The 13,483-nt window shown below is 33.7% G+C and overlaps 1 protein-coding gene across 2 annotated transcripts in view; it reads right to left on the bottom strand.

Annotated features, from left to right (window-relative positions):
- LOC128208636 (FERM domain-containing protein 8-like) overlaps positions 1 to 13,150 on the bottom strand; it is a 28,734-nt gene extending 15,584 nt beyond the window's left edge. Inside the window, exons 1-7 of one of the 2 annotated variants that reach the window (XM_052912184.1) lie at positions 13,102 to 13,150; positions 12,613 to 12,709; positions 4,542 to 4,712; positions 3,939 to 4,040; positions 3,121 to 3,179; positions 2,421 to 2,587; positions 248 to 466 (exon numbers count right to left, since the gene is read on the bottom strand). In XM_052912184.1, the coding sequence (XP_052768144.1) occupies positions 248 to 466; positions 2,421 to 2,587; positions 3,121 to 3,179; positions 3,939 to 4,040; positions 4,542 to 4,712; positions 12,613 to 12,709; positions 13,102 to 13,128 (842 nt within the window). In that variant the 5' untranslated portion in view covers positions 13,129 to 13,150. Of the gene's footprint in view, positions 1 to 247; positions 467 to 2,420; positions 2,588 to 3,120; positions 3,180 to 3,938; positions 4,041 to 4,541; positions 4,713 to 12,612; positions 12,710 to 13,067 lie in introns of both variants that reach the window. The other variant, XM_052912185.1, reaches the window with a different exon arrangement.
- Positions 13,151 to 13,483: the final 333 nt, after the last annotated feature.

Genomic DNA, 13,483 nt, shown 5'->3' with positions numbered 1-13,483 from the left:
AACAATAATTTTCTTTGAAAGTCTCAAATCTCTTCAACATCTCAAATCTCTTTAACAAGAGAATACAACATAAATTATACCCAACAAAAATAGGATGCTTAGCTTGATTTTGTAATAAGGAACTTCAAATTGATCAAGACAATGGGGACAGACAGTTAAGAAGAGGCTATAAACCATATGGGGAAAACCATCTTTGCATTTAATTCTAAATTTAGTATTACATGTATTTCAATCATAGTTGACTCACCCATAGAAGGGGTATGGTCGACATATGTCGAGATATCGTCGATATAGATCTCCCTTCACTCGGTCTATATCTTCGTGTTCGAACTCCTGCGAGATCTGGCGATGAGCATCCAGCCAGAAAGCATCAATGTTATCTCGTTGCTCGTTAGTCCTTTTCTTGAAGAATCCCGTCTGTGGTTTGCGGTAGATGTGCTCGGGATAGAACTGGGTCACACTGGTTCTAAATATAGCAATAAAGGTGACTTTTCATGGTCAGACTGGTTCTAAATATATCAAAAACAAATGATGACATTACTTGGTGAGACTGGTTCTGAAATATAGCAAGAACAAATGATGACATTTCTTGGTGAGACTGGTTCTGAAATGTAGCAAAAACAAATGATGAATTTCTTGGTGAGACTGGTTCTGAAATGTAGCAAGAACAAATGATGACATTTCTGGGTGAGACTGGTTCTGAAATATAGCAAAAACAAATGATGACATTTCTTGGTGAGACTGGTTCTGAAATGTAGCAAAAACAAATGATGACATTTCTTGGTGAGACTGGTTCTGAAATATAGCAAAAACAAATGGTGACATTTCTGGGTAAGACTGGTTCTGAAAATAGCAAAAACAAATGATGGCATTCCTAGGTGAGTCTTTTTCTGAAATATAGCAAAAACAAATGGTGACATTTCTGGGGTGAGACTGGTTCTGAAATATAGCAAAAACAAATGATGGCATTCCTTGGTGAGACTGGTTCTGAAATATAGCAAAAACAAATGATTACATTTCTGGGTGAGACTGGTTCTGAAATATAGCAAAAACAAATGATGACATTTCGTGGTGAGACTGGTTCTGAAATATAGCAAAAACAAATGATGGCATTCCTTGGTGAGACTGGTTCTGAAATATAGCAAAAACAAATGATGACATTTCGTGGTGAGACTGGTTCTGAAATATAGCAAAAACAAATGGTGACATTTCTGGGTCAGACTGGTTCTGAATATAGGAAAAACATATGGTGACATTTCTGGCAAGACTGATTCTAAATATAGCTAAAATAATGGTGGCATTTTCCATTTTTTTGATATGTAATTAGGAAATGTATCAAGTGACGGCCAATTTCACACCAAAGTGCTACATATTATTCAATAACTTATGAATATTGTCTTAAAGTTGAATGATACATCTATATATATATATATATATATATATTTATGCAATCCCAGCAGATTTTATCCTATAAATTATATAGTACAAGGGAGATCATAATTCTCTTTGAGTCTTAACTGTATAATAAGTTGTTTTAGTAGTTGCCTCCCCTATATCATATTCATAAATAACTAATACTTTAAATGTAATGTTTTGGCTGTCACATGATCAAATTATGTAAGCTCCTTTTGACTGCAGAAGAACAGGTTTATTTGTGTGAAATTGACATGTAGATTCTACTTTTGTATTAAATTGTTTGAAGGATATAGAATATTAGAAACACATAGTATTATAGCAGTTCACACAGCACCAGAGTGAAAGTGTTTGGGGAGATTGTTGTCTGCTCAGTCCCATAGACCTTGTGAACTCTTTTTATCAATCAAAAAGGCTATCATTGGACATGCTGGATATGATCAATATATTCAAAACATGTTGCAGTCTTGTTGTTAAGCGTTGTCACACTTACTCTTTCACAAAACATGATTTAAGAACCCACTATCCATCATCCTACCATTATATAGCATTAAGGAAAACCTGGTAACATTTATGAATCATTGATATCGGCCAAGGTTTTATCAATAATTTAACCTGCCCTAGTGGTCAAGTGGTAAAGGTGTCCCCCTCTCACCCAAAGGTTGTAGCTTTGATCCCCAACAGGATTACTTGGGTCACGGATTCTCAAAATGGACACCCATACTCGTTTCTGCCCAGGAAACAGACTCGATAATTATTCTATAAGCTATCAGCTTTTGTCACAATCGTACAAAAATAAATTAGTATAAACTAACCTGCACTTGTTTCATATTAGAAAATGTTTTCTTGGTTTTCGTCTATACATAAACTCCCATATCGGAATGGTAAGAAGAAGGAGAAAAAAAGTTATATAACCCACTACCATTGTGATGGAAATCATGCACAATGCTTGTGTATAATTTCAATTATACTTAGGTGGTGGTTGAAGATACTATTAAATATCATACCTGTAAGTTTCTAGGATGTGGTCACGCTGGTTGTATTTCCCGATGGATAGAAGCGCCTGTATTCCCGCCAGTGTGTGGTATTCGTCTCGCGCTAGAATGTACCGACCTTCCAATACGTTAAACTTCGCTTCATGGTATAGATAACACAGGATCTGCTCATGGGTTATCTGAAAACAAAGAATGATGTGTAAACATGTGTGTGTAGTTCTGACAAATTGAAAACCGATTTGAAATTTTATCTTAAGTATTTAATTCTTGAATGCAGTAGGGTGCACAGTCTGGTCTCCATGAAGGCAGAAGGGTGCTTCCAAAAAAAAGACAGGGTGCAGCAACCTCCCATAACCCTCTCGCTAAATCCCTTACCTATTTGAAATATAGATGAATAAGCTGATTGAACGAAATGGCCATTTTATTCTATAGATTTAACATGAAATCCACAAATCAGATGTGCTTCCTATTGTCCATCATTTTACCAGTCAAGATCACAATGACCATGATCTGTGACAGATTGACACCAAATTTTTAAGGTGTCATCTACTGACAATGAACAATGTGCATACCAAGTTTGAAAACTCAGCACCAAATCATTAAAAGAAAATATTGATCAGAAATAAAGGTGTGACTTTGACGTTATGGCTGCCGCTGGACAAAGTTATCCCTTTAGTCGGCCATGCTTATCAGTTGATGCAAAAAAACTTACATTATACTCTTGTTCTTTGGGAAAGAATACATTTCTTTGGAACATAAGCACTGGTTCATCTGAAAATAAAAAACATAAAATGAAGTTAAATATCCCCGGTCTTATAGCTTCACCAAATTTGCCAATTTGACATTAGAAATTAAATTCCGCACGGATGAATCTTGCTCAAGTCCATTTTCTAGCTAGAAACCATTCCTGTATTTGATCTTGAGGGCCCTTAAGAAAGTACCTCTGATTGGGCCTTAACCCACAACCTGTTTGATTAGAGGCAGACACCTAAACTAAGACAACCATAAATTTGTAACATAAACTATATGCAATAATAAATATGTGGTATTGAAATATAATGCAAAATGCTGTGTGTTATTTAAGAAATATTACACACCACTGAGGGTCATATGACATTATAAGGACCCGCCAGTAAGCCCCAGAAGGTGTATATTATGTTGTATATATGTTTATAATGTTTATTAGCGACAATTTTTGCCGCTGTGAAAAAAGCAAGCCACACTTACCAGTTGTATGACGTCAGCGTTCCATATTACATTTTGGAATATATAACAAAATAAAGTGATATACGGACCGATCAACTTTATATATACAAAGAAGGGACACATTTATGTAAGGTATAATATAATGAAATGTATGCAATAATTTATGTCTTATATTGAAATTTAAAGCAAGAATTGATTTGTTCTTCCATGAAAAATGTTTATGTTCAATGAATGAAATGTCTACTTAATATGCCAAAGGTACATTCAATGTATCATTTAAATAAATGGTAAACTGTTTATTATACAAATGTAAGTTCTTCCAACCTTCCTGGATCTCCGTGGCTTTGGCGTCTGTGTAGAGAGAGCAGAGCTCGTCCCACTGTTTAACCATGAAGAACGGCTTGTGTTTCTTCTTTAGTCGTAACTCTGGAAACATATGATAACTTCCATTAATAAGAAGCTCTGCATGCGGACGCCAAAGCTGGTATCATGTACTAGGTTTTATGTAAATATCTCAAATGATTTTTATGAATCGCCATGACAACAACTTGACTCTTCATAAAAACAAACAAGACGAGCTAAAAAATAACAAACAAGACTCAATTTGGGAGCCATGTTTATGAATGATAAACTCATTATAAAGTTAACTAAATTTTGTATCAATTATGTTTAGAACTTAAAACTTGAATTAATCAAAGACAAATTGAAAATCCAACAGCAATGTCTTGTTGTGTTACATGTTTCACACTGCAAAAATAATTCTGTGAAAAATAAACTGTGGTGACATGAGCCACAGTGCAAACATGTTCTTCACGGCCATGAGAATAAGCTTTAATTACGCCTCACTCAACAATGGTGACAATAGCCACAGTGTGAACAAGTTCATTGAGGGTATAAAAAAACAAACAAACAAAAACTACGCCTCACCCAATAGTGGCGACACGAGCCACAGTGCGAACACATCCTCGCACTCAGACGGAAGACTCTGGTCTTGGAGAACGATGTCAAATAAATCTTCTGCCTCCGCGTTCTGACCTTCCTCCAACTGCACGTGGATCCCTGTGCGATTCCGCATGAATATGCACACGTCCATTGTGGCTGAATTGTGGAAAAATAAAATTAACAAAACATCTTAAGTTTTGTTACATTTTTAAAGCTGCACTCTCACAGATCTACAATATTGACAACATTTTTATTTTTTGTCTTGGAATGAGCCATTTTTTGTGTAAAAGTGCGGAAACCAGTGTTGTAAGAATACTGTCAAAATATCTGATCGCAGGTTTTCATATTTACATTCAATAATTGATGAATGATGGCTAAAAGCATTTCTAACAGTTTTAGAAAAAAATGTTTTTCAATCTATTGTTTTGTGAGTTATCAAGTATAAGACATGATTGAAGGCATTGAGACAAAAAATAACAAAAATGTCAATCTGTAAGAATGCAGCTTTGAATTTCTAAATTACATGTACAAGTAATTTCTTTATTGCAACTAAAGTTAAAATCTTGTACATCAATTTATTTGGCAATAAAAAGACTTAAGATAAACCAAATCATTTTCAAAATTCAACTTCAAGAGTGCTTTCAGTGCTTAATATATACATCAAATTTCTTTATCCAATTTTATTTTCATCAACCGCTTGATCTACTTAAAAAGCTATATTCTTGTATTTGTTCATGTTTAAATTTAGTACTGTGTCACTATGATGCATAATACAGAATTTATTTAGTGAAATTTAATGCATAAAGTAATGGATATATTTCGGTATATTTATATATAAGATAATTATATGTATCATGTTTGATCAAAATAATTTATTCAGATTTACAACACTGAAAACAATGGCATTCTGTAAGCTCAGTCTTAAGATGAAAGTCTTACATATGATAATAAATGGTGAAATTATATAATTTACATTAAAACAAACCTCTTTGTAAACTTTTAAGATCAGAACAATCCTCAGAGTAACCATTGTTTACATGGGACATTTTTCATATACACCCCATAGGAAATGAAGAAAAATATAGACATCTTAATAATATATTTCATGTGAAATATAGCATGAAAATTCTGAGGTAATCATCATTGAAAGTTTGAATTGGTGTCCTTGTATGCGCTAAAACTGTCCAAATTTTTATTTCTGTCACTTTTCTCTACCTGCAGGCCATCGTTAAGCTAAAGATGAACATGATCATTATGTCGATCATAAATTCAATATTAGCCAATTATCAAATACATATTCTTGGTGTAAAAGAGTTGTTGTTTTTTTTATAAATATGCCAAATGTTTTCTTTTTCTTTTTTACTTTGTGCTATTTTTAGGGAAAATACCAAGTTTGTTTAATATTTATTTCAATAAAATTCTCAATTCCGAGAAATATGTATACAAAGTTTGAGCATAGTCAAAAGATTTATAGGTAAAAATATTTTGCTGTCTTGTGTAGACATGTAAGGGGGATTTATAGAGCAAAGGACAATTTCCCATAGAAAAGCTGCAAAATTTGTCAATAACAGTCACTTATTTTTTATTTTTTTATTTTCAACTTTTTAAAGAACATGACTTCTTTTACTATAAATGACAGAAAAACCTAAGAGCCAGCAAGCTTCAACGCTTGGTTTCATATTTTTGGAGAGATTTTCAACGGTAGTTTTGCACTGTATAGAATCCATCCTAGGTACAAGTTGCATCCTAGATCCTTGATGAAGCAGTTGCCTGCTTTATAAGCAGTGTCATTGACATCTCTTAGCAAATTTCTTGGTCATTTGTCCTTAGCTCTACAATAAACTCAAGAACCCTGGGTAATACTTCCTGTACAAGGTCACAGCAAGCAGACAACTTTTAGTGATTAAGGTCATTGGACCTTGATGGTGGTCAAAAAGGTTATTTTACCATCAGTGCTAGTGAGAATAAAGATTAGGCAAGTTTTTTTCCTGATTTCTTTTACTCTGACTTTTCAAATATTATCAGCAGGATAAAGGGGAAAAATCAATAAGAAAACAAAATTTTGTCAGTTTCCTTTTTATCAATCAAAATTAAAGTGATTTTTTAAATATTTTATTATCAAAGGGAAAGCAGTCATCATTCTATAATTTAGTTTTGTCAAATTAAAAAAAAATACCAGTATATTTTTAAAAATCTTATTGGAAAGAGATCAAGACCTGCTGATCGAAAACAGATGTTCGAATGAAAAATCATCATTGGTTTGCAGTGTTATTAAACATGAAGGGATGGCAATTCATTTTCAAGGTTGACTTGTTTTCACAAAAATAGCAAACAAAATTGTCCGTGGGTCTGAGTAACAAAAAAATCTTGCCTTTCAGTGTATACACAAGTTATAACTTTGAAACAAGCAATCAATCAATAGACAACTTGGACATATTTCTTCAACCATCTTTAACATTATCAAACAGGAGTTATTAACGCACAACAATTCACACACATGTTAGTAAATGTAACACCATAATGAACATATTTACACTTACCATCAAATTCCACTGGAAAAACCAAGCAAATCATTTAGAGAGGGTGATATGATGTGGAACTGGGGCAAAATAAATATTCTGATTTCATACCAGATCATGGATATACATGTAGCTCATTGTGCTAACAATATTCTTTCACGTTTAAAAGCTGAAAGGTTTACTTCAAACAAATTTGAAACAATTCTATAAAAAACCCGAAACGTTTAAGATAATAAACTTTACGTGTTTGTGTGGTTTATTTTATTCATAAACAATTCTATACTATTTATTGTGTATATTACTTTTAAACCAATCCTAAAAGCAAGTCAATGATTGCCTATTGGCAGATAATCTAAATATTACTCAAATTTAAAACAAGAGCAATGCGGAGCTAACAGCAAACCTTCTGGGTTTTTTTCGGTAGAACATTGAGGTGTAATTGTGATTAAAGCCAGAGCTATGAAACTTGCATTACAAGTGCATATTGTCTTAGGCAACATGTGTACCAAGTTTCATTGAATATCATATTTTGTGTTATGGCCAAAGAGAAAGTTTTTGCAAGGCTGTAGTATGACAATACCTCAACTTTTTCTGTCCGAAAACAGACCAGGTTATAAAAAAATCATAGATAATGAAAAAATTCACAGAAAAACAGATTAACAATTCATTGACAATATTTTTTCTCTAAAAAAGATACACAGATGTTTTTGTACTATGACAATACACATAATACCTTTTCTCTTCTTTTCCTTTTTATCATGCTCTATGTCATGATTGGCTAGCATTTTGGTAGAAAATGATACAATGTTAACAGCCATTTTTAAAAATTTACAAAATAATGGCACAACATTACAGTCATAATTTACAATCAAGTGCCTGTTTTCAATATAATCTTTATCCTTCAACGACCTCATAGTCTGTATGTGATTTATTTTGGTATATTAGCAATTTAGCTAATTATTTTTGAGTTTAAGAGTCCAACCCTCATCCAAGTGGTTGTGGGTACGATCAGCCAAAGTACTTTCTCATGGTCTCGAAAAAAGGACACCAGTACAGGTTTCTACCCAGAAAATGGATTCAAGAGTGATTCTAATCTATAAGCTATTCTCAGTTTTCATCATAATCAAGCTAAAAGGCTATCACCAGGTATAGATTCAACTTAGAAATTAGTACTAAGTTAGTTTTAGCATTGATCATAACTTATACTTCAACAGATGCTGTCAGTATTTGAAAGCCAAGAGCACATATCAAGGCCATACTACAGATAAATAAAAAAACAACAAATACTAAATAATCCTTAATCAAACAACAATAAATCTTTGTATAAATAAATAATTCCACTGTTGATGAAAGTTAACGAAAAGTTAAAAATAGTCAAGTAAGAAAGATACAAGACACAGTTTATAGTGTTTTAGCTAAAGCGGAATGGAAGGGCGGCCCGCCCTGCCCTTTTTTGACCCCGCTCCGTTGCCCCTTTTTACATGCCCTGTCATATTTTCCCCACCCCTTGCGCCCTTCTGACCATTCAGATCGTTGTTTATCACAAAGTTACGCCCTAAAAGTATTTCATTGGTCAATGTCACCATTTCCTAATCTGTCACAGATCAGTGCATGCTTAGGCACACGACCGTCATCACCGCGGGTCTGATTAACGGTAATTCACGCTTATAATCAGGGTGCTAACTGATGTTCATTTTGACACATTATTCCTTGTCTGAGACATCGAAGTTGTACCTCTAAATGTCGATCTTTGATGCCGATGTTGTTACAAATTAAATTAATTTACCCATTTATAATTGGTAATATCCTAATCACATAGTTTCAAGAGACGACTCTCATCCAATTATCGTAACGTCCCATGTTAACCAATCAGAGAAGACACTGGTCAAATGATAAAAAAATTGTTAAATTGCGATAGAAAAAGCGAAGAAATGATGAAAAATGTTGTCAAGCATTAAACAGTTTAACAAGAGCTGCCACAGAGACAGCGTGCTCGACTATTCTGCCGCTTTTCAGTGTAAGGATTGACTTAAAAGTGGTTACATGCAAAACCTTAACCAGAATTTCTATGTCGAATAAAAAAGGGGCCATTATTTGAATGTAATGCAAACAAGAGTTATCTTACTTGGTTATTTAAGTAGATTGGATGGTTGAGTACCATTTTATAAAGTCTCAATGCAATACATCCAGTAGTTGCTGAGATATTAACCTGTGTGTGCTTACAAACCTTAACCAGAATTTCTAAGTCAAATAATAAAGGCCCATAATTTGCATTATATTCAAAAAAAGTGTTACCTAACTTCATTAATTTAGTAGGTTATATAGTTGGGAATACATATGTAAAGTTTCAATGCAATACATGATATATTTGCTGAGATATTGACTTAAATGCTGTTACATGCAAAACCTTAACCAGAATTAAACTAAGTCGAAAAATAAAGGGCAATTATTTTGCATTAAATGCAAACTAGAGTTATCTAACTTGATTAATTAAGTTATTTTGGTACGTTCGGGATAGGATACGAATGTCACATTCAGCTATGCTGTTATTTACCGTCTCTGGCTAAATAATTTAAAATATGCTGAAATTTAAGAACCAAATGACATTTAAATCACAGTCCTAACTGATGAAAACTTTACCAATACATAATGGGAGGTTAATAAATTAACTCGGAAAATTGTTCTGACAAAATGGTGATCTCGCCGATTTTTTTGACATCGTTAACAGGATTTTTTTGACATCGTAAACAGGAGAAAAATACTGTAAGTATTAAAACTCTACATAAAGCAAAGAAAATAATATTTTTTGGTGTTTACAAATCAATTTTTTTATCATGAACATTTCACTAAAACCAATCAAATATTTGGTGATACGTCATGTTATTGATTTTCTTAGCGCCACCTTGCCGATGGCCCGAGATGAATATGACCGTCTGCTTCAAAAGCAACAATGTTTAAAACGTCTCGCATTGTTTGTTCAATACATATATCAATTACTTTTTAACTTCATTAATGCTTGACACGATTTTTTCATAATTATGTCGCCTTTTATATCTCATTTTAACGAACGTATATCATTTGATCAGGGTCTTCTCAATGTACATTCTGATTGGTTAACGTTCAATAGCTCCGCATACCGACGATGTTTTGGTAATTGGATGACACGGCCCAATTATCGGATTAGGAGATAACCAAATTTTATGATTGGCTAATTGCGATGTTTTGACTAATGGGACAGTGGCCAAATACTCGCTGATTGATAGATTAACAATACATGTGCTAAAATTTTCGGCGAAGTCAATGTCGCTTTGATGATACAAATGGACGAAGTCTGGGAATTTAATGATATATAAGGTCATTCTGATTGTTTCAAATGGTATTTTTTTTAAATGTCTTTGTTTTTATTTTAGACGCTTTTTGGAGTAAACTATACATTGCAAAAAGGAGACTCTAAACAAGTACACATTTGATAGGCAATAAACACACACTTTTTTTTAACATTCCCTCTAGTAAAAGCAATCAAAGTAAATGTGAATATAAAGTTTTATGGCATGGCACTCAGGATTTACAATAAGTATCTCTTCTCCTTAAAGTCTCCCCACTTCTCCCTAATTTGACTGGTGGGAGAAGTGACTTCTCCCCCAAAAAATACCTTGTGAGAGCCATGGTGACAACAACCCGAGAGGGTAAAGAAGAAAGAAAAATTAATAGTATTCTGTAGGGATATTACTACAATGTGTGCATGAACATGCATGTACTTTGATACATGGTCGTTTTTACAACAATACATTTAGCTAATATTGTGCGCATTGTTTTCCCATTTAAGAAAGCACCATGCCCCTTTTTTGGCCCACTCTGCCCTTTTTAATTCCTGGCTTAAACCATACACGTGATAACGTCCCAGACGTCCGGGATTGTCCCGGAAATCGTATCTCTGTCACGGAGTCATGGAGGGTGCATGTTTGTCCTAAAGTCATAAAAAAATTGAAAAAAAATAATCTCGGAATCGATTATCTTAATTTTACCAATGTAAGTCAGCTATTTTGCCTGTCCGGGACACTGGTCGTAAAACACAGGACATGTTGACACTTATCCGTTACTTGGTACGTGTGTGGTCGAGGTCATCATCAATCACCCGATAATCGATCTATTGGCCTATTGTTGTGCTTAACGAGTCGGGGAGGGTTCTTGTATACAAATTCATTGTTTTCATATGGATTTGTTTGGTCTTATGAATGATAGCTTTTAATTGATGAATTGATATTTTACCGACAAAAGAACATGAAGGTAAGTTCAAAGAAAGTGACAAAATGAGTAAAAAAACAAAATTAAAACATGGAAAACATCCCATATTCCATTCAAATTTCAAAGTCGATACGTCGTTATACTTTAAACAACTTTTAACAACTTACTCGTCCATAAGGAATTTTAGTGTTTTGAACTTTATCTCGAACTATCGTTGTGTATTTTTACGCCGAAAAATCGACGATATGGGGTTTACAGGTGTTTATATAGAGTGCTTTAATCACGTGACCATGGTAAGTCACGTGATCGCTTTATACAGCCGATTGTTGACAGGTCTCTATCAAAATTATATGCATCTCCAAACAGAAAAAAGCTCATCGACTGGAAAATCTTCTTGATCGTCTGGAAAATATTGTGTGTCATAAATTGCAAACGTTTTAAATGTGATAAAAAAATAAATATTTCGTAACGCATGTTCTCAAAAGTGCAGGAAAACAGGTGCCCGTATAGTTGTTTATTTCCTGTTTTGATGAAACCGAAAGTAGACTGCATATCCTCCTGTAGGCACTTCATTTAAAGCCTGGGAAAATATCTGGTGGTTTTATTTTTCAAGAAAATGCAGAAAAAAACAAACCATGTCAAGTAAAAAATAAGTCTTGGCAGTCAAAATAGTACATTTCCCGACGTTAAAAACAACTAAAATAGCCCCATATATGTTCTAGAATGCACCACAGACGTTCCCCATTTAAAAAAATCCGCCCCCAAACCCCCCTAGTGTGTGTTGACATTACGACGAGTGTCCCGAAATCGACCCAAGAAATTATCACATGTATGCTAAAACACTAGTTTATGTTGGCCTTAAAGTTTAGCGAAGACAAACCAAGTCCTCTGAATAGGTATGTGATACATGTTAGTATTTGATAATCAGAAATTAAAACTGGCTCGAAATAATAATGAAGATTTATGCAATAAAAATACAATGGCAATGGTGTCAAACAATATTGAAATTTATACAGAATCGAAAAGCAAATGCGGATTCCTAATTTTCCATTTCCCTCAGCTGGTCATGGAAAACAGCTCAAGAAATGTAAGAAAGTAGTTAGACTTGCTAGTGATGTTCCTAATATCATTGTAAGGAGATTTTATTAACATATATCCCACATTTCATGCTTATAAATATCTTGAATGGTAAAAAGCTAAAAACTTCAAATTCAAACTATATAACTATGGAGATATAACACTTGTACTATAGAATTATAAGAGAACACAAAGCTGTTGTTGTTTCTACTCACTTTCATCCATTGTGTTGGCGTTTTTTTCGTACATAAGACGAGTCCCTTCACTCACTTCGTCACCGTAATCTAGAGATGGACCGCTGGGGAGTTGTTTCTGAAAAAAGTACAAGATCATATCTTTTTTAGCGAACTTTTTAAAGAGGACAGACCTCAGTTTCACAGAAAATCACAAGTATCAACTTAGGTGTGGGCCTCCATTAAATGAACTATTTTCCTTATGGCAATAAGCATATTTGAAAAACAAAGAAGCAACACACTTCAATTAAATGTTGTGTATTTTTCATACAACATTTTGTAATGAACATAATTCTTCTGTGACTAAGATGACAAAATATAAATATTTTCGAAAACAACAACAACATGGCGAAGAATGATTATCATTTTGGAAATATATGTCGAAGAAAAACGTAACACTTCTATTAATGGTAACTTTTAGCCTTCTGTTATCTCACATTGTTCTTCTCTTCGTTTGTTTGTGTTTGTTACCTGGGCTTGTTTTTCTCCGTCGGCCATGATGTATTCTACCGTACTGTACAAAAAGGTTACATACTACTATTTGATAAAACTGACGATGACGACTGTTGTCCCTTCCCCAGGGTTAATTATTTTAAAACATAAACAAGCATTTAAACCCATCAAAGTGGAACAATGGTCATTTAGGAATAATTATGACCACCAATATTAACATACTAAATTTTATAGGTCCATGGTCTTACAACAGCTTGCTTTCAACTGCAAAGTTAGTTTCCATAGATTTAATCAAAAAGTGCGTTGTTTTTTTTAACTCATCCTAACTTTTAGCGTCTCTTATGGTAACCGGCAGGGCATTCCATAACCTGAGCACACCGGTGCAACTGATGAAAAACTG

Source organism: Mya arenaria, chromosome 11 (genome assembly GCF_026914265.1).
Source record: "Mya arenaria isolate MELC-2E11 chromosome 11, ASM2691426v1".
Taxonomy (NCBI): domain Eukaryota; kingdom Metazoa; phylum Mollusca; class Bivalvia; order Myida; family Myidae; genus Mya; species Mya arenaria.
This window is presented reverse-complemented; position numbering and strand designations above follow the sequence as displayed.